The following is a 22,402-nucleotide window of genomic DNA, read 5'->3' on the forward strand; positions in this document are numbered from 1 at the left end:
GTTTGTTTACTGCTTCTGTCAAAACAGAGGGATCCCACAGACTTGTCTTGGAAATAAACAGATACAGTAAGAGGTCATAGGTTGGCAGAGGGGAAGCAAAATGGGCAAATCACAAAAGCACGTCTTAGCCCTTGTACCAAAAGCAGGAGGCAGCATCCTTTAGCAAAACAATTTCTCTTCATAGTACTTCCTGTAAATTTGGTTTTGAAAAACAAAGTGTTTCTGTGAATCAATGGCTCAGTGCATCCCCATGCCCTCCTAATCCATGAAAGAAGATTTCAGCCTCACTTTTTCAACCCTTCTTACCTCCTTGATTCCTGCATTCCCCCTACCCTGAGCTTGCTGCTGTGCTGCTCCCCAGCATACAAAACTCACGCCTGCCTCTGGGATCCAGACCCTCCACACCGGCTCCCCTCCCTGGGTGTCTTCCTGCTCCCCAGCAAGCGGCTGCTGCTGGGCACAGACCCCGACACGGTGCTCAAAGCAGAGGCACCCCGGCCTCCCCCCCAGCACAAGCTGCAGTCCCCCAGCAAGCTGCACCCAGCACCGAAGCCGCTGAAGCAGGAGAGAGCGGCTGCAACCCCTGCCCACCAGCATGGGCAACTTTCTCCAGGAACAAGCACCTCAGTGGGTGGGGGTGCCTGCAGTACCAAGGGTCCTGTCCCCACGCACAACAAGCAGGACATCTCTTGGTTCACGGTACCCAAAGTTACTTTCAATCATTCTTCCCCTGCCAAGAAACTCTCTTTCCGGCTTGCTCTCTTCCCAAGGCTTTAGTTGCTCTGCGCCTTTTACTGTGCACTCATCTTCTAATCCTTTTCACTTCACGCTTCATCCACCACCATCTTCATATTGCCTAGCTGCTCAGCAACAAATCACTCTCCACCCTCCTAATACTTATTTCTCAGCTCCGCTCAGCTCAGCTCCCATCAGGCCTTGCTAGCCCATGCCTTTCCCAAGGGATATGAACACGGGATATTTTCGTTTGCAAAAGAGATGAGCAGCTGGCATGCCAATCAGCTTTAGGGAGATCTAGGATTACTCACAAATCAAACAGGGTGGCCACCAACCTCTTCGGTAATAACACCAATAGCAGTAGGTAAATGGAAATTACTTGGTGCTGTGTTGCAGATCGCACGCAATATTTCTTCAGAAACATTTCCATGAGTCTCTGGCATAGTTTGTGTCTCACGAGATTGGTGCAGAGAAATTTGGAGTGGACTTAGGCAAAGAGTTTCCCCAGCAGCCTTTCCTTGTGCATCGGTGCTCTCAGCACACTTCCATGTCCACAGCTGCTGGCACTTGTCACTGCCATGTCCCACCAGGCGTTTGCAGGAAGGCAGTGTGCTGTACCGGCCCCTTCTTCATATCAGATCCGTCAGTGCATGCACCACAGCCAGATTCTGCCCTTGGACATACATGTATGATTCCTTTCATTTCATTGACAACTTAAGAAAGTACATAAGAAAGTATTAGTGGCAGAATTTGAATATCACAAAGGAAAATAGCAGCAGATGAACAACAAGCTTAGGGTTGGGCAAGCTGCATGGCTCATAGTGTGACAGCAATGGGTGCTGATTGCTGCTTTTCTTTTAATTAAAATAAATGGCAAATGGACAAAGAAGTGGGAAATTTTCACTGGTAATTTATAGCATACTGACACTCAACTTCAGATTTGCCTCTACCAATAACCAAAGCTGAAGTCTTTTCTTCAGAGGAGAGATAAGCCTGATTTCAAATTAAGTGATTTCCAGATGCTTTCAACATCGTACATCAAGTCCTAAAAACAAAAGTTCTGCTTGCAACCCAAAATTTAAGATTCCTATCCAAAAAGTATAATCACATTAATTAGTAGCAGTATACTATTTTATCTTATAGTTTTACATTTCCTTTTACTAGAATCCTATTAAGGCTACATATATTTTTTTTCACAGTGATATAAAACCTGAACAATTTCACTGAAGTAAACTGAGGTGATTTATACTGAGCAATTCTTCATTCTGTGGCTGACAGATTAATGTTTTATTTCTCAGGAAAAAAAGCAGAGTATGATAGCTGTACTTAATACTTGTACACAGGTTGTTCAATTCTCTCTGCTTTGCCAAAAATGTGAATAATAGAATTTAAAACAGGCCCTTATATTTTTTTTCATACATTGATTAGTATCTTACTACTTGGGTTGCATCTTTGAACCCAAAGGTGCAGTTGTCAGAGAAGGGCTCTAATCAGTGTGATGAAAGGCTGCAGAATCCCTGTTTTCACACAGAAAACCAACAGTATGTTCCACTCCAGCATTTGGGCTCACAGGGCAGGAAAGGTACTAGTGAAGTTACAGTTTGAGTTGGTGATTTACAGGAATGGGGTATTTAGGTATTTTCCAGATGTATTAAAGACTAAAGCCAGAATTGACTTTGGCGGGAAGACAGTAAATTTGACCATCTGTGATTAACGTATGTTTCAGGTGAAAAAGCAAATAACCTCCACAGCTATTTTATCTCAGTACAAATTCAATAAAAATGCCCTTTGCTTGGGACTTTGTAAAGTAAAGGTTAGCATATACCACCAAGAAGTGTGACAAACAGAACAAAGTATCTCTTTCTTGTCCCTCTGAGGCAAAAATAAAAAGAGCTGTACAGGAAATTTCTCTATGGAGTTTACCAGTAACATATGTACTCCGATATCCACCATCACTTCCTAAGATTCAAAATAATTCTGCATCACATACAGCAGATATTGATTTTTACATACGAATATCAATTCACAACCATGTTTCTGCAAACACAGATATAATCTAGACTTATGAAACCAACTCCTTATTAATTTGAAAATTCCGATTTCTTCCTTTGCAACATTTCAATTTCACCAGTAATCTAAGCGCCATCTGTAATCTGGGCCAACAGTAGTCTGGGCCCTTCAAAGCACATTTCCAGATGCTCAGCATCTCTAACAAATCTCTCCAAGAAAGCATGCACAGAGGAGTTGTAACAGCTGGTGGTGCACACAGTTGCCAGCACCACAGGACAAAGGCGAACCACAAAGGACAATCACAGCTCCCCGCAGCATCACCACTGAGAAATGTCCTGTGCTGCCAGATCACCGCTAGGTTACTTTACTCATCAGAAATCACTGTGAAGAGTGATATTCTACAGTAACAGGAGTCACGTATCTTTACCTGAATTCATAATAAACGTTTCTGATGTAGATGATGCTACCGAATGTAAAAACATAAAGAAAAAGAGTTGGCTTCATTAAACTTTTCCCTGTCCTTGAGTAATTCCTCTGCAGTATAACCCATTTTTACAGAAGGCGGCTGGAGGTACTAGTGATTTAACTGACTTAGATGGGGTTAGGAAAACCAATGCCAGGGCCCTGAGTGCCTTAATGGCCCTGGTCAGCCTCACCTGGGAGGTCTATAGAGGCCCTTGTTACAAAATCGGGAGCCAAGGGCCTCTACAGGCACATCAGCTGCAAAAGGAAATCTAAAGAAATGCTGAGGGAGCTGGCCGATGTCATTGTGAGGCCACTCTCTACTGTCTTTGAAAGGCTATGGTGATCCAGGGAGGCCCCTGAGGACTGGAAGAAAGCAAATGTCACTCCTATCTTCAAGAAGGAAGATTTGGGGAACTATAGGCTGGTCAGTCGCACATCAATCCTTGGGAAGGTGATGGAGCAAATCCTCCTGGAAGCTGTTTCCAAACATACAAAGGACAAGAAAGTGATTGGGAGTAATCAGCATGAATTAATGAAGGGGAAATGATGCCTGACCAGCCTGGCACTTGTACAACAAAATGATGACAGTGGTGGATGAGGGGAGAGCAATGTATCTTGTTCTGCAAGGCTTTTGACATGGCCTTCCACAACAACCTCACAGACAAATTGAGGAAGCGTGGACTACATAAGTGAACGGTAAGGTGAACAGAAAACTGTCTGAAGTGCTGGGCTTAAAGGGTTGTGGTCAGCACCACAAAGTCCAGTTGGAGGCCAGTCTCTAGTGGTGTACCCCAGGGGAAAATACCAGGGCCAATATTGCATTAGTGAACACTGGTATATTTATTAATGGCCTGGACAATAGAACAGAGTGCACCCTTGGCAATGTGAAATTGGGAGGAGTGGTTGATGCACAAGATGTCTGTGCTGTCATTCAGAAGGACCTTCACAGGCCAGAGAAACGGACCGACACAAATCTCATGAAGTTCAACAAAGGGAGATACAAAGTCCCGTATTTGGGAAGGAATAATCCCCCACACCTGTACAAGCTGGAGCTGACTAGCTAGAAAGCAGCTTTGTAGAAAAGGACCTGGTGTCCTGGTAGACAAGTTGAACATCAGTCAGCAATGTGCCCTTGAGGAAAAGGCGGCCAACGGCACCCTGAGCTGCATTAGGCAGAGCATCCTCCACAGGTTGAGGGAGGAGATGACCCTTCCCCTCTTCTTAGCCCTGGTGAAACACATCTGAACTGCTATGTCCAGTTCTGGGCTCCCCAGTACAAGAGGCACATGGGCATACTGGAGCGAGTCCATCAAGGGATGGAGCACGCACCATGAGACAAGGGGCTGTGGTTCTGTGACATAAAATGGCACCACTAAGCATTCAAGTTAGTGAAGTTCTGTGACTAAATCCATTGAGCTCTGGTGCCCAGTAAGCTAATAATTAGCTTTGCTATCTGGCATTTCCTATATTTTCAGTATTAACTCTTTACTGTAATCAATGGAAGATGGTCTACAAGAGCATTACGGCAGCATTTTCCATCAGAAGATAACAGTCTCAATCCACAGTAAATATTTTAGAAGTCTGTTAGTCATATATTCCTTTTCTCCCCTTTTGCCGCGAACCTTCAGCTCCTAAGACGTGTCTCAGAAGAATCAATACATGAAAATGGATACAACTGCATTTATCCTAAGAGCTTTTACCAAAGGAAGGAAGACTGCATATTTTAGGTGGCAATTCCAGCTATCCACATAGGCATTTTGAACATGCAGAAATTCACAGTACCCATGTCAAGTGGGAAACTTGCTCCTAGGTGTCCTGAAGGTGTATTCATCTTGTGTGAGGACACCTGCTATGACACCACTGCATTCAAAGTCCCCCTGAGCCATCAGATGCAAGATCTGCATCAAGCAGTCATTATCCATGTGGACTTTCTGTCCTCTGAAATATAAGGTTAACGTTTAGTATCATCTAGGATAGCCTTAGGCTGAATCAGTTAAGCAAAATGTGTTATACAGTAGTTGCAAAGCCAACAAGAACTGTATTATAATGTTATCCAGCTCTGCAGCTTACTATGTGGGACAAAAAAGACACAGCTTGAGCTAAAATGGAATGTGTTGCAAACAGTGTGAAACATTTAAGAAGTCCTGTCTTTAATATTAATGAGCATATGTTGTTTCTACAGCACTACAGCTGTGGCTGGTTCACTTCATAATCTGATAGGAAAAAAATATCCTAACATCTACTTGGAATGCTCAGCTGAAAGTTTCAGCTCCAAATTACACTTTTAGAGTAACACAGGCCTTTGTTTGGCAACAAATACAGAGATATTGAATATTATTTCCCCTCTCATCTCCATGTAAAGAAAGGGAAGAACATAAAGCATGTTTGAGGAAACAAATCATCCAATTTGAAACACTAAATTAATTTCATATGACAAGCAAAGAAATATGAATGGGTTAGAGCCAGTATTTTTCAATGTTCTGCTCAAGAATAGGAAAGAAAGAACAGGGAAAAAAAAAACGCAGAGGGAAGCTGGGGGAAACTAAGTTCATCACATTCATGAAAGCATTAAAAAAACTGAAAAAAACTGTGCAGTGCTGTCTCCCTCTATGGAAAAGTTTTTGTGTGTGGGAGACAGTTCCTTCAGTCTGGTCTGAAGTCTGTGAAAGCCAATGGAAACCCCTTTCAAAGACCAGAGCGTACACTACTACTTCAGTAATAGCTAAACATGGCTGCACTTTTATTTGTGAACTCCCTTCACCAAGCACATTCTTGGCATCTTCAACACTGCTACCATAAAGTTTCTGATAACTAATGTTAGGTGGTCAAAATTATTTCTCCCTGTTTGTGTTTTTTGAGTGTTTACTATAGGAAGAGTTGGTAGTATAGCTACTAAGATTGTCTGACTTGAGGTGGCTTTTAAACTTGCCAAATATTTATTTGCGAAGACTGAAAGCTTTTATGTCAGCTACAGATTTCAGGGCAGATGCTGAAAGGAAGAATGGGAAATTACAGGTGAAATATTTCTCATGTATATATATTCTTTAAGAAGGAGAATCTTTAGATGAGAAATACTTTCCTCAATTTCAGGACTGCATTGTGGAAGAACTCTGCCATCACCAAACTTTGGAAAAGCAAGCAAAAGTTTGGCGTAAGGTAATCTATAAATGTGCCTTTGCTGATTCAGTGAAAACTCCTGAGCTTGGAATCCATCCAGATATGTCTGAGTTAAAGGCTTTGGGGTAGAGGGTGAAAATTACAGCGGGTACATGGGGAGTCCTGTACTTAAAAGCTTTCATGCTATGTTTATCTCAAACAGCACAGTACACTGGGTCTACAGAGCACAATAGTTAGTGCCCAAAGCTTGGGATATTTTCCCTCTGAATGTCTCTAGGTCTGTCTCATGGACTGAACACCCATTAGAGATCAAAGCACATCTTCTGGTTTAGTCTCTTCTGAAAGGAATCCAGTCCATGTGTTCTACAGTTTTCCCATTATGAGAATGAAAACATGGTAAAAGGACAATTAACTCTGAAGGCACAATCCTTATCCTAACTAGAACACTAATGGAGAAGCACTCTAGGTATGCTTAATCAAGAGCCTGAAGGAGTAGAGGAGGTCATTCTCTGTGCTTGTTCCTCTTACTTGTCCATAGCAGCCCATCACCAGGTGTTGTTAATACAAGTAAGGAGAATATCCTTCTGGTACTTTTCTTTGTCCTTCACATCCTGCAAAAGACTGTCAGGGGGACTCAGTGATTTAAGCCACTTTACAGAGTTGATAGGACTCTTCTATTTTACAGAAAAAAAAAATTGATAGATTGTTGACTTAATAAAACTTACATCTATTCAAATTACTGCAATATTTTCTTCACAATTTACAACAGAATTTGTGCAAAACTATGGTATCCAAATGGAGACTTTGCTTTCCATTCAAACAAAAGAGGACAGTGCTACAATACGACGTGTATTTTCACATACACAAGGGTTTTTAGTGGCAGCAATGGGTGAAGAGGAGCATACCAGACAAACAATAAGGGGGACAGCAGATAAATGGTTCTAATCCTAAGAAAATACATGATACACAACTGAACCAAATGCAAAGGCAATGGGCTGAAGACCATGCACAGGAATGAGGAAGTAATGGGAATACCAGACATATTTGGTAGAAATACTGAGCTCTAGTCCTTATTCCACACCAAGAGGCAGTAATAAAAGCATACTTAGAACAATCACACAAACTGGACCATTAAGTAGATAGAGTGAATGGTTTGGATTCACAACGTAACTGCTGACCTCCAACGTGCCCTGATTACCACTTACGGAAGATAACTCTTCTCTCTCCCATCCTCCCCATTACTCTAGAGACATCCTCAAGCAACCAAGCAGAAGGGAAAGAAGAGGAAGAGGCAATAATAGAAGAAACAATGAATTTGAAATGTAGGTTAAAGTTGATGGCCTTTTACAGTTTTTGAAATCAGCCATGTTTGTGCGAAGTCTACACTGCTGGAAGTGATCATTTAACACAATGGAAAAAGCAGGAGCCCTCCCTCTCCCCCCCCAGGTTCATAGTTTGACAAATGAATTTTCCCATCTCCGATAATGGAATGTGGATTTTAAGGACAGTGAAGTACTGCTGCTCACAACAAATGACAAGAAACTCCGAAAGTTACTTCTTGATGCATTTAATTTCTTTTGCGGTGTTCTAAGAACTAGGGTATTACAAAGTGTGAGGTACACATAGTAACAGGACTAACAGGACTCCAGTTGGATCAGGTAAAAATAGGTTACAAAATATTAGGGAAAGCAATAACGAAAAATACAAACGATCTTATCCAGTCACATATCAGCTGCAAATCCAAATTCTGAAACCCTTGAAAATCAGTCCCAGGAAAAGTTCACGGCTGCTCTTTCAAAAGAATGACATTCCAGTTCTAGGAGATTAAAAGTGGAGGAACCTCCCATGCCAACCCTCTACTTGATCTTTGTTGCCCGAAAGGTAATTGCATCCTTGATGCATGCACAGAGGTGACCTGGGTAACATTGCTCTCTTAGGACTTGTCGCTGGGAGGTTTCTTCTTAGCTTCCACATCCTTCTTAAAATCTTCAAGCTTCTTTGCAATGTTAGGAATCTTTAAAGACAAAACCAAAAAACAAACAAAACCCACACAAATTAACAAAAAATCCTGAACTACATGAGCCTCAGCAGGAAAGACAATACCATAAACACAGCAAGAAATTCCATGAAATTTAAACTGCTTTCTAAAAGGTACTTGCTTCCAGGATCTGTTACCTTGCACAGAGGTTAAAAACAAAACATCAAGCAAACAGCAGATGAAAGCACCTCACATGAGGCTTTAGAAATATTTTAGATTGTTAAGACTAAAAGTCAGCCAGTGCTGACGGGAACGGGAGAGAGGAAATTTAGTAAGACCAGTCTGGCTTCCTCACTGAAAGAGGACAAACTGCCAAGAATAAGTTGATTTAAACACTGATACACAGGCTTTAATAATGACTTTCAGAGGGGAAATTAGATTGCACTCTACTGGTCAAATACCAAGAGAAAAGAGATGTTCAAGAGCAGCAAATATGTTCTCAAATTTATGAAGAAATACTTCTCCTGGTCTGTCTTGTGGGAACCAAAATTCCCCATTGGGGAATTCTATTGCATTGCAAATTGGCAACCTTTTGCAGTTTCACACTTGAATGAAAATTCAATTTACCGCTTGTGAACTTCAAAACTTCAGCTTTCTCTTGCAAATAAAAGCATTTTGATAAAGTAATCCAAGAGTAAATTTTAACAAATTTTTTTTTTTTTTAAAAAAAGCAACTTTTAAGGGCAAGGAATAGATTATGTCATGATTCTAGCTAAAACTGGGAATTGACAACGTAGGATTTTACAAGCTAACTGATTAAAATGAAAATAAAGCAAAGTTCCCACTGGTAGTTGTGAAAAAAATCATGGGCTTTTACTTCGTATGTAACTTGACCACAGAGCAGAAGTTAATCCAGTTCTACCATTGGATGGTTTGAGGCTGATACTATGGGTTATATCATAAGTTTCTCTCTTCCCTTCCCTTTCGAAGTTAAGCTCTGTTTGAGAAAGTGAAATTAAGATCCCAGCCTGTAACACGCCTGACTTATAAGCTAAACTAAGAGAAGTCCACTGCTGTCAGCAGAACCCTCCATGTGCTTATAACTAAGCACTGTGTGTACAGCTGCAGAATTGGGACCTCATTATGACAAGTTTATCTTAGATGTCATCTAAAACAAATCACCCTCAATACCAGCAATAAAATCACCATGTTCATCCCACAAGTCAGTGTTACATTTCCAGGGAACCATTTCCTGCAAATCAAAAGCGTAAGTCCCCCTCTTGTGGCAATGCTTTACTAGTGCTGCCCAAAAAACACTATACCATGCTTACAATACATATTGATACACCCCAATACGTTCTTATGACTACATTTTCATAACTTTCTAAGACATATATTGGAAAGAAACACCAGCCTTTTATTAGTATTCTTACTGAGGTGACCGGACAGGAAGCATCACAAAAGTTTGCCCATGAGCAAGGAGCAAAAAATAAGAATTCTGCTAGCAAGATGACTTCAATACTGAAGATGAGAGGAAAGCAAAACATAAATGTCATCAGAGATTTGAGCCTCAACAACATTTTTTTTTTAAACTAGGCTAATATCGATTGCATAGGAAAGGGGAAAAAAAATATGTTAAATTTCATCAACTCCTCTAGCGTGTAAACAGCTAAGTGGCACTGCTCTTACAAGGGATTCTGATTTCTGCAGAAATTAAAAGCTTGTGCTGAAGACTCAGCTCTAAATCTTCTTCTTCTACTCTAACTCTCACAGTGAAAATTCTCAGTTCATTGCGAGTGCTAAGGAAAGAAAGTTCACTTTCTCTCTTTTCTCACTGTGAAATAAGCAGGAAAGAAAGATTGCAGGTCGATGCACTTTTGAAGTAGGAGCAGGTGCTGAATTCTCCCAAACAGCTGGCAAAACGTGTTTTCATTACTGCTACAGAGGACAGCAATTTCAGATGCTCTGAAGGACTCTTAAGTAACAAACAGGTGTACTGAGTGGAGAACGCTGTGACAGGCTATCAGTCAGGAAACCAGTATTTTAATGCTGGTACAATCCATGAGACCTTTTCTGTTTCTGCTCTCTCTATCAATGTAGATGACTGGTTACAGTATCTGTGTAACGTCAGTTAAGGCTCTCAGCATTACTCTGTCACAGACAAGATGTCAAAGAGGTAGATGTTTTGGTTCCATTTACATTTGAGTTCATCTGTAACAAAAGTCAATATGCATTCTGTTCAAACACAATAAACCATCAAAATAAGGACTGATTCAATTCCGACTGAGGGAAAACAGCCTTATATTTTCAGTTCAGAATAGGTTCAACTCTGGGACTACAAGGATACTCACATCATAGTTCTGAGCCAAATACATCCCAACCACATTGCCAAGAGTAAAACCAAGCTAAAAAAGAAAAAAGGGAGAATAGTTAACATCTTTCCATCAAAAGCATGTTGGTTAAAATTAAAAAAAAAAAAAAGGAATACTGCAAGTCATGTGAAGACTAAAGAGTTTCAATTCCACTCCTACTCAACTTCTCACCTTTCTTCCAGAGAGATATGCAATTTTACCCGACTTCCTCACAGGAGGACCTTACCATCATTTCCAAAATACAGCAGTTGTGTTTTCAAGACACATCTCCAAGACTATTCGGATCAGGCTATGATCATCTATGCCTGCAAAATTCTTTGCACACCCACAAAGGCAGTAACTCCTATAAAAATGGGGGAGATAACAGCAGGGACCTACATATCACTGAGCTCTTGGTCCATGCCTGGAAAGCCTAAAGCAACACCCCACTAAAACAATGCTCAATGCTGGGGAAGGACACACGCAAGCAAAGACATAACACAGTAATACACAGCAACAAAAAGGTTCACAAGCTTGAAAGTCAGAGCGGAGGCTCTGACTGCAAAAAGATCCCAGTCTCACCTTAAAAGGTTTAAGAATAGGGCTCCCCCGTCAACTTAGACTGATGTAAAACTGCTACATCTCTTCTGCAACAACTAACAATTGTGCACCTTCCAGATCCCTTTGCCCCCAAGACACTAGTTTTCAGCCAAATCCACACTGATCTAGGGGCTCCTCTAAGGCCGGAAAGCACTGTTGGTTGGAAGCTGGGCACAACCTCTTTTGACAGCTGTGCAAACTCATAGTTGCTGAAGGGTGTCTGTGAAACTGCACCCTGGAAGAAGAACATGAACAAAACAGAAGCACAGTTCCTGGCCTGGTCTCTACCTCCCAGCTGAGGAAGATCCTCAAGTGTAACAACACTTTGAGAGGGAAAGAAATTCCTCTTTTCAAAGAAAGGTGATGAGATTTTCATTCAGCAGCTCCCCGAAGTCCTACATTTTATTTTTATTGTTACATTTGATAGTAAGTACATCCTACACTATGAAAGCTCATTTGCCTATTTTGGAAGAGAAGACTTCTAATACTGTGCCTTCATTCGTTGTCAGTAGATAAATCACTCTGTATAGCAGCTGAGGCCAGTTCTATTTAAGAAAATTGTTATTGCTCATGGTCACTGCTGTCCAAATAAGAATATTTTAAGAAAAATAAAACCACTCTCCACAATAACAAATTTGCCATCACACACTGACTAGACATCTTTTCCATGCCCAAAGCAGGACACCGTGCAGCTCATCTTTTCAGTGACTCAGACTCCATAAGCATCACTGGTGAAAAGCTAGCTATAGAAAACTAAAAATGGTTGAAAACTGCCAAATGAACCATTACTTCAGTATTTTCTTAAACAGATTTTTGGTCTTATTCTTTGTTTATTATTACTTTTTAAGGAGCTTAGCTTTAACAATTTAAGAAAAAGTAGAGTTCTTCTTGTGTGTACTGCACTGGTTATCATTTGCTCTTGTGGTTTTAATTATCAGTTAATGTAGTACTCTGGAAGATATTAACAAATATTGCACTGATGTAAACCAGACTTGCAATTCCTTTTAATGCAGAGCATCAATCTAGCAGAGGAGAATTTCCTGTATCTTTAGCACTGTCTGAGAACTCACTTGAAAACACAAACCAGGTCATCGTTTATTAGCAGTTTTCTAGACTTTCACCCTGGAACATTTCCAAAGATGGGACAACTATCATATTCTGCTGTGTGATAAAGCTTATTCAGTACAGATAGTACTGAGATCAGCACTCCCTTTAAGTGTACTCCTTTATTGAAAAGTCTAGCACTGCATTCAAGAGCAATCCACCCAGTTACTTTTACTTTTATAGTTGACAATTCAAGCAGAGGGAAAAAATTCACTATTTAAAGTCCAATTATGTGGAAAGCAAAACATATAGCCAATTAAAATATGCATGTTAACTAAGGACAACAGGGCTGATCAGAGTACAGGGTCTCCCAATTTCTACCCAGCATTTCAAGTTGCATTTTAAACAAATGCTTATTTAAGCTTAACTCTGGATAGCAAAAATATAAGGTTTGCGAGATTACCCCTTTATCTCCCTGCTACAGCCCTAAGAAGGGAGAGGAAGAGTCAAACACCCAATCTACACCCAAAGAGGGAAGAAACCCAGAATTAGTATATCTTTTTTTCTAACTAATCAAGGCACTAATCAAGAAGTCGTAATTAATAAGAGATTTTTATCTAGCAACAAAAAACATTAGCAGCAAGCAGTAGAGTTGATAAACACAGAAACTTTGAGAGTGGCTATGTGTATGTACCCTTACTGAGCGTTTTCAGCAGAATGGAGAGACACTGAGGCTTTCACACTTGTTATTACAAAGTTGAGATAAGAAATAGGCCTTATTTATTCATTTCATAAAAACATGCAGGACTCTCCCAACTTACAATAGGCCATCTCTTCTTGCTCTGTATGGTATGAAACTTATTAGCCAGCTAAATTACTCTTCCCCCCACAAAAGATGAAAGAACATCACTTATTGTTTGTACTTACTGGCACATATCTGAACACAACTAAAACCCTAGAGTATCCCTCACATCACTAGAATGAAAAACAGGAGGCTGTTTCCCCACTTTGCTACAGCAGAAACCAGCATCTTTTTGGTCAGGCAATTTATTTCCACACTTGGCTGTGGAAAATACCAGCACTGATTGAGTATTTAATGAAGAGTAGCCAGGCGTCTATCTTCAGACACCCAGAAGAGTACCCAGAAGAGTTTAGGGGAACATACAGAAAGAAAAATTAAAATGAGAAAAGTATAAAAACATTTAGTCTATTAATTCTGCTGTTCTTAAGGGGATTTAATGAAAGGCAGTAATGAAACGTGATCCCTTGCCTTAGCTTCTATAAATAAAAATCTCCACGTCCAGCGATAAATTTTTTAAAGGCGAGCAAAACGGCAAGGACTGCAACCCCCTGCTCTCACGAAAGGAGGGAGGTACAGAGGCTATCGCAAAGAAATCTGAGCAGCAGGAGGGCATCACCGTGAGCAAGCAAAATCTGCGGAATCTCTAAGGCAAATTAAGGGCACGACTTGGAGAAAAAACGAGGCAGGAGCTTCTCATTTTGAGAGTAGCGTTAAGGCGGCAGGCGGGGGTACCGAAAAGCGGGGCGAGGCGACTCCAAGGGTCAGGGCGGCTTTGAAGGAGCCGGAGAAGGGAAACCGCCTGAACCCGCCCGCGCAAGGACGCTGCGCTGCTGGAGAGACAAAACTGGGCGCAGCCGCGCCGTGTAAGCAGCTTCACGGCCCCGGGGCCAGTCACGCCACGGGGCAGGAGCACCCAAGGCGCGCACCGGCGGCGGCGGGGCCGAAGGGAGAGGCCGCCGCCAGCTCCTCGGGCAGCGGAAGCCCGCCGGGCCTCCCAGCAGCCGCCCGCAGGGCGCGGGTGCGGGCGGTGACCGCACACAGCAACTTCCCTCCCCTCGCCGGGGAGCGGCCGCGCCGCCGCCCCCCACCTCCCCCCCCCCCCCGCCCGCCTCGCTCCGCTCCGCCCCGCCCCGCCGCGAAATGGCGGCGCCACCGCCCCTCGGAGCCCTACCAAGAACTGCAGCATGGCGCCCGCCCGTCTGCTTCCCTGCCTGCCTGCCTGCCGGGGAAGTCAGGCGGGCGGCGGAGGCTCCTCTTCCGGGTGCCGGCCCGCCCTCATCGTCGCTGCCGCGGGGAGGGGTGCGCCCAGCGCCGCCCGCCCGCGCCCCTTGGGCGGCCCCGCGGCCTGTGCCCCACCAGGCCCTGAGCCTGGGACGGCCCCTCCTTCCCGCTCCCTCCCGCATTTTGGGGGAATTTTTGGCCGTCTTTTAAGGCCTCCCTCCCGCTGCACAGGGAGTGTCTGGTGCCGGCCATCGAGCCCGCCGCTCCCGAGGGGCTGCACGGGGGCTGCCGAGCAGTTAAATGAGAGTCCGAGTTTTTACAGTAGGGGTAATTTCAAGCTGGGGTCTTCAAGGAACGATCAGGGGAACTAGGCATCTAGATGGAGGCGGAATCCTGTAGATTTGGGTGTCCCCTGCCTCAGTGGTTGGAAAATGTTAGCCTCCCATGCCAGACAAGGCTGAAATAAAGGGTTTTTTTTGTTTGGTTCGTTGGTTTTTTCCTTTTTTTTTTTTTCTTTTCCCTACTCAGCACTCACTAGACCACATCTAGAGTACCCATAGCCAGGTTTGGGGCCCCAGTGTCGGAAAGACTTGGACAAGCTGGAGCAAGCTCAGCAGAGGGCCCCGGAGCTGATCAGGGCTGGAGACCTCCCTGCGAGGAGAGGCTGAAAGAGCAGGACTTGTTCAGCCATGCGGGGGGACCTAACAGCAACCCCCCAGGGCCCAGGAGGGGGGTATTGGTCAGGTGGAGCCATGCTCTGCACAGTTGTGCACGATGGGAGGATCAGAGGCACCAGGGACAAGATGAAACGAGAGGACTGGGCTGGATTTGAGGACAGACTGTTTTGTCACTTACGGAAGGCAAGCAGGCAGTTGGCCCAGATTGCCCAGAGAGATTGTTCTGTCCCCACCTTTGGAGGTTTTCAAGACCCAGCTGCGTTAAACCCTGAGCAACTGGCTCTAAGCTCAGAGCTGACCCTGCCCTGAGTAGGAGGATGGACTAAGAACTTCCTGAGGCCCCCTCCCAGCTGAATCATCCTATGATGCCACAAGAGCTTTCAAAAAACCCTTTTTTTTTTTTTTTTACTAGCATGCTTAGAAAATGAAGAGTAGTTGTCCTGGGTTTAGTTTCTTTTAATGACTACACTTAATTAATTGAGATTTGGGCAGTAAATATCAGTTAGGGAGATTTCTCCTGCTGAAAGTCAGTAAGAGATTGGAGACTTTATTGCAATGTATTACAAATCTCTTTTTCACATACCATTTCAGATTAAAAACAAAACATGTGGCTATTGTGGAACTATTAGGCGACTCTACTCTGAAACCAAGCCTCCCTTCCCAGAAAGCTCAAATGCTCCATCTAATAGGAAACGTGGTTTCCTGCCTTTCTGGGGCAGGTACCTTGGTGAGGTAAAGAAGTATCTTCTACCCATTTTAGGAAAGGAAGCACAGAAAGATACTAAGTAACTTCTGTTTTGGTCGTAGTGATACTGTAGCGAGGAGCTAGCCTGGAGACAATTTTCGCCTCAATTTCAGGCTATCCTGAAGCTGTTCTATTGTGCTTCTCTCCCTGGGCCAGAGCTGACATCTGGAAATGGCATGCAGAGGTATGGATGGATGTGGCACAAGAGTGAGGGCTGGGATTCCTTGCCTTCTGGAATGGCGCTCCCAGGAATCTTGGAAATGAGCTTGGTTCTGGAAACAGGAACAAATCACCTGGTAATAACTATTTTCCTAATGCTGAGGCCTTCTACATCTGTGCAGGATCAGAGCGCTGAGATAATATTACAGGCTCCAGCCTGAGCACATGTCAGAAATCAGTAATAATAATGCCTCCACAGTATCACCACAGGGAGATAAGGCTTTTCCTGTTTTCTGCTCATTAAAAATGTTGTTATTGTGCTTAGTCTGTAAGGAGTACAACATCTGTTAGACAGTCTTGGCTCAACAGTACTACACACAGTTGTTTTCCTACATGCCATGAATTTCCTCTGTGACATTTAATGGGCAGCCAAAAATATTTTTTTCCCTTAAAGCAAATCCATTCCATTTACATCAGCCAACGCTGAATCATTTGAGTTAGAGACTGTAGAGGGTGGGTATGGTGGATGGCATATGTAATTGGAAGGAAGAGCTCAGTCTGACAGCTATAAATGCAACTATCGTGCTTTTATAGCTGGGGGAAAAAAAAAAAAGAAAAAAATCCAACCCTTCTTTTTTTGAGCTCCCCAAATATGCCTTCACCTCAGACCAGGGAGTCTCATAAGCAGGCAGCACTTACTCCAGCCTGGGTACTGACTGTAACTTGATTGGAGTGCATTTATTTAATCTTGAAGAAGAGAAGGAATCAGGAAGAGTCACACAAGATTCCCCGACCCTAACACCACTGATGCTATTCTGGGCAATGTTCAGGAGGTGGAAGGAGTCCATTGTGCTACACGGCACTGGTTTTGTTTTGCCTGCTTGGGGATGGGTGGGTTACATGGCCTGCTTTTCATTTGCTTTTTTCATTCCCTGCTTGTCCTGCCAGAGGATGATACAAGTCATAATCCTCAGACCAGGGGCTCAAGGCTGCCTGAGTCTTCTTTAAGGTAGCTCTCGCAGCTTCTTCTCTTGTAGCTACCAGTTGTTGCCATAGAGATTGGCAACAGCGTGTGGAGAATAAGGATGGGATGAGGACCAGCAGCCCAAACGGGAGTGCATTGGGCTTGTGTGATACCGAGCTGACTCCACTCGGCTGACTACCCCAGGAAAACCTGGGCTCAGTGAGACTGACAACTGATTTACAGCATCTTTGCTTTAGCTCCTTCCACCTTGCTGTCACAGACATGTTTTAGGAAGTGGAGTCCTTTGTGTGGGAAACAACGGGTCCGAATCCAGAAGTGTGAATATCTGCAGTGTAAAGAAGAATGTAAAAGTCATGGAGCACCAGTGAGATCCCAGGAACTACTGCGTGCATTCAGTCAAAACCAAAGCTGAAATGCTGAATATCAAGTACAGTGAGTTCTTCAGTCACCTGCAGATGAGACATATAGAGAGTCTGATAATTTTGAACAATAAGTATGTGCAGGCAAGTTGTAAAGGCCACAGTAATACCCATACGTATAATGAACAATGTCTTTGAAAACATGTCCCTTGTAACCAAGAATCTTGAAGACTAAGCTACTTAAAATGAGTAAGGTTGGAAAACTCATCTTTCTAACTGAGATAGGGACAAAACAGGTATAATTTTTAATACATTTGTTGCTGGTGAAGACTTTCTCAATGTTATCTACTTTACTCAGGTGCTCTGCAAGTATAGTCAAGTCTGTGAGGTATGCAGAAAGCTTGTTTGTCAGGAAGTACTGGCTATTCTACATTGTTCTCAATTGCTAAATCATATTTGAAAATGCATTCATCTTGATTTAATATTGTTTTTAACATGCGTGTGCAGGTATATATATACTCCACTCTATGGAAAGTGAGAATCCTTTCTTAAAGGATAATATTTGATTTACCCTGTTTTTTACAATAAGTTTGCTGGTGTGAACAGTTTTGTATGTTAGGCCAACTAGAAAAAGAAGGGTGTTATGCCATTATATTATGGGAAATGCTAACAAAGAAGAGCTTATACTCTTATACCCACATAAATCTATGGGCCCGGATGAAGTCCACCCCAGGATGTTAAAACAAGTGGCTGACATTGTTGCAGGGCCACTGTCTATAATATTTGAAAAGTCATGGAGATCAGGGGATATCCCTGATGACTGGAAGAGGGCAAATGTCATACCCATCTACAAGAAGGGCCCAAAAGAGGGCCCAGGAAACTACAGACCCATTACTCTTACTTCAATCCCTGGGAAAGTAATGGAACGAGTCCTCCTAGAAATTATTACAAACCAAATGAAGCAGGTGATTGGGAAAAAGCAGCACAGATCTACCAAAGGCAAATCATGCCTGACAAACCTGATCACCTTCTACAACAAAATAACATTTTCTGTCAACACGGGGAGAGCAGTGGATATTGTTTACCTGGACTTCAGCAAAGCGTTTAACACTCTTTCCCACAGCCTTCTCCTGGACAAACTGGCAAGATACAGACTGGATGGGTGGTCTGTGAGATGGGTGGGAAATTGGCTCCCAGGCCTCACGCACAGGGTGGTGATCAATGGTTTTTGCAGGAAAGACTGGAGGAGTTAGGTCTTTTCTCCCTGGAGAAGAGAAGGCTCAGGGGGTACCTCATCACAGTATTCCAGCACTTAACGGGCAGCTATAAGGAGGATGGAGGTTCTCTCTTCACATGGAGCCACATGGAAAAGACAAGGGACAATAGGTACAAGTTGCACTGGGAGAGGTTTCATCTCGATATAAGAAAGAAATTTTTTACAGTGAGAAAAATCAATCACTGGAACAACTTTCCCAGGGTCGTGGTAGAGTCCCCATCACCAGAGGTTTTCAAGATGCGATTGGACAGGGTACTAGATAATCTCATCTAGGCTCCCTTTCCCATAAAATATTGGACCACATGATCTTTTGAGGACTCTTCCAACCTGGGCTGTTCTATGATTCTGTGATACTAAAAGTGATTATTGTCCTAGACTGTATAGGTACTTTCTCCACAAACATTTGACCCAGTGAGCGGTCAAGCGGTAATCTTCTCACTCTTCCTTCCAACTTGCTTTTTCTGTACAGTCAGTAAATATGTTATTATCTGTCCTGAAAGCAGCAACAATAAAAGATTTGATGTGAATACTTGTGATAATTGTGTTGCAAGTGTTTGAGAGTTAATTTGAATAAAGCAGTAGTATTGATGATGTAGCCATGATGAGGATGTAAGCAAGGCAAGGTTAGTATGGAGGAATAGTATTTTAGCGGTCTAACTGATATCATGAGGGCAAATGGTAAGTTGTTGGCTATAGAAGCCCTTTCTCAGATTTGAATATGATTGAAGTCACAGGATATAAACACAGATTAATAAGAAGTATTCTTCTTGTACCTTCACAGTACCTAATATACAACTTTGAATGTAAGCCCTCAGGATGCGTAAATTGTGAGTGTCCTTTTAATACCACTCCTGATTTCCAATGTATAGCTGAAAAGGGGAGTGGAAATCAGATTTCCTTGAGCTAGAAATTCTGTAAAATGAACACCAGGTGGAGCCAGAAAACCATATATTAAAATTTCTGTTTACATTTTATTATGTTTAATCCTTAGATTTTGTTTTCAGTTCTGCCCGTTTTCTTTTCTTTGCCTTAGTAAAATATCTTTTATATAATCTGTGATGTGGTTGAACAGTTTCTGAGGAGCTATAATTATCCAGGACTTTTTTTGTCTTGCCATGGAAAAATGCACGATTTTAGTACACAATAGATACAGAATGTATTATACACATAATGTGTATAGAACAATATGAAATAAGAAATCAGAATTGCAGGGCAATCAGCTTATCAAAAACTGATCAGAACTTACCACCTTTGAATATACCAAGTATAATTGCCTACCTGAGAAAAACTAAATAGACTCTCAGTTTGCATCTCCTCAAATCTTTTCCGGTGGGGGTGCAGTTTACTGTTAATTTAAACCTGTTGAAAACATCTTTTTCAAAGTAACTTCCACTCCCTCCTCTCTCCTCTTAGCTGCTGTATCCCAAAGATCCTCTGGAGTTCTCAGATCAATAACCTAGTATATTTTTCACAGAAAAACAGAAGGCATCACTGACTCACCATGTGAATCTGAAGTTGTTTAAGGTCAAGTTTTCAAATGTAGTTACTGACTAGAAGAGATAGTTGTTTTATGGTGGTTCATATTGACCCTTTTAAAGTTTAATTTTTACACAGAGCACTCTGAGATTCAAAGATAATTCCTGACAACACAAAACACAGACAGTTAGCCTAGTTCAATACAGAAAAAAAAAGTAAAAAAAAAAGTGTCAAACCATTTACTTTATAAAAATGTTTTTTTTTAGAAAAAAGAAATTACATTTTCCTCATAACGTATGTGCAAGTATTAAAGTCTTCCTTATGTTAGATGTACACTTGAGTCTGCCCAGCTCTGTGTGAACGATTTATTCAGGGGCAGAGAGAGCAGCTTACCTCTTCCTATCAGCCCTCAGACAACCTGCAAGTGTTTGCTCCTCTCTGCTGCCCTGGTGGCAGTGGGCCATCACCAGAGCCACAGCTGGAACAGGGAGACTGTCAGACATCACCCGGCCCAGGGATCTCCAGAGTGAACTCCAGAGCTCTCCCTTGTCCTAAAAGTTCTCTTTTCCAGAAAAAGGGAAACTTTAGAGCATGAGGAGCGTGAGGCTCAAGAGGAACAAAAGAGAGAACCTACAGAAGGTCTCTGAGCAGCAGGGCTGAAGGGCAGCATGACTCACAAGTTGGAGTTGAGAGGTCTGTCACAATCCTGGGGTGACACAACAATGCAGGAGCCTGGCCTAGCTTCATTGAAGATTGTTTCTGCATTTTCCAATAAAATGAGAAATTGGTCCTTATTCTTGTGGCATGGTTTGATGTTGGATGTCCTAATTCAATCTGTGAACCTAAAAATCTAAGACTTGCTCCTCTTTAGAGTAACGCTGCAAGTTGCTTGGCACAAAGGGAGGGACTCAGAGGGACTTGAGAAATAGCTAGAAAGCCCAAAATACCAGCTGAATTTTCTTTATTTGCAAAGTAATAATAAAGAGATGCTCCTAAAAGCACGTGAATTTCAAAGAAATACTTTGAATGAAAAAAAGAAGAGAATTCAACCACACTTTTTTTTCTTGTAAGTGAATGAAAATGCATTTCCTGACCAGTTCAGCCATTCATTCCACCCCAGCATTGCAACTTAATTCTGCATTTCCACAAAAGGACATCTGCAAGCTCTATCTACGAATTTATCATATACCTTGGAATTACATTACCCAGTGATATGCGTTGCCTACAGATGGTTCTAACTTACCTGCTTAATATCTGACTACACATCTCAGTGGCTCTGGTTTCCCCCATGTAAATGGCTCTACTTTACCCTTTTCTCTCCATTCCTTCCATACATATATATATGTATAGGCAACTTATATTTTAACTTGGACTCACTTAGTTTTCAAGTCTTTCACCATGAGGTCAGCCAGGCAGTGGAGCAGGTTGCCCAGAGAGGCTATGCCATCTGCATCCTTAGACGTTATCAAGACTCAGCTGCATAAAGCCCTGAGCAACCTTGTCTAAGCTCAGAGCTGCTGCTTGGAAGTGGAAGTTGGACTAGAGACCTTCTGAGGTCACTTCCCACTTGAATTATCCTAATCTATGATTTTACTATGCTTTCTGTTTATATACAGCCATTGCTTTCTTCTTCCTTTTAATGGAGGAAACAGATTTTTCAGTCTTACCAAGCCTTGCATCCAAAAATCATTAAATAACCTTCTACCCTGCCAGGCAAAGTAGAAACCTGTCCAGTAAAAGTTCCAGTGTATAAAGAAAGAAAAACCTCAAATGCAAAAGACGGATAATTTTGTATTTAGGCAGGGTAATAGAATATCTTGAATGCAAATGAGTCATGGTTTTAAGTTTTTCCTCTGAAGCTACAAGATCTAGGAATGTTCTCTAAACAACTCCTCCCCCGGCCAACTGAGATGTTCACGTGATCGCATGCCCCTGGGACAAGGAATTCAAGAACACTGAAGGCTGAGTCAAGCAAGAAATTATTCAGCAATGATACCTTTCAGCTCAAGCTGCTGGGCTATGGCCTGAGAAGGGCAGTAGTATGAGGAGGACCTTAATTCTCCTGTGGTCACAGAGAGGCATAATTGCATAAGCAGATAATAGACGTGTCATGAATTCCTCTCTGTGCCAGACCTGCAGAGGGCATGAGTACCAGGCATGGAGATTTAGCTGGCAGTTTCAAGCTGTACCAGTGCATGCAGCTGTGGGAGCTCCTGGTTCAGCTCCTCACATTCTGGTTTAGAGACAATCGTCACAATCACGTCAGACATGAGACACTGGGAAAATAGCCCCATCACTCATAGGATGACAGCAATCACCAGCACACCAATTTTCTGAAATCGCTTTTCAGAACAGCACTAGAGCTTTTTAAGAATTCCAGTCCTATCAAATGTGCAGGAAAA

General features: G+C 42.5%; 1 protein-coding gene across 1 annotated transcript; it reads right to left on the reverse strand.

The window, feature by feature from the left end:
* Positions 1 to 7,878: 7,878 nt before the first annotated feature.
* Positions 7,879 to 14,455, reverse strand: STMP1 (short transmembrane mitochondrial protein 1). Its single transcript, XM_075158281.1, has 3 exons — positions 14,274 to 14,455; positions 10,657 to 10,710; positions 7,879 to 8,341 (listed from the first exon to the last, which is right to left on the reverse strand). Exons 1-3 carry the CDS (start codon positions 14,286 to 14,288, stop codon positions 8,261 to 8,263), a joined length of 150 nt encoding a protein of 49 aa, XP_075014382.1. The 5' UTR covers positions 14,289 to 14,455; the 3' UTR covers positions 7,879 to 8,260.
* Between the last annotated feature and the right edge of the window lie 7,947 nt (positions 14,456 to 22,402).

This window comes from Calonectris borealis, chromosome 1 (assembly GCF_964195595.1).
Source record: "Calonectris borealis chromosome 1, bCalBor7.hap1.2, whole genome shotgun sequence".
Classification (NCBI taxonomy): Eukaryota; Metazoa; Chordata; class Aves; order Procellariiformes; family Procellariidae; genus Calonectris; species Calonectris borealis.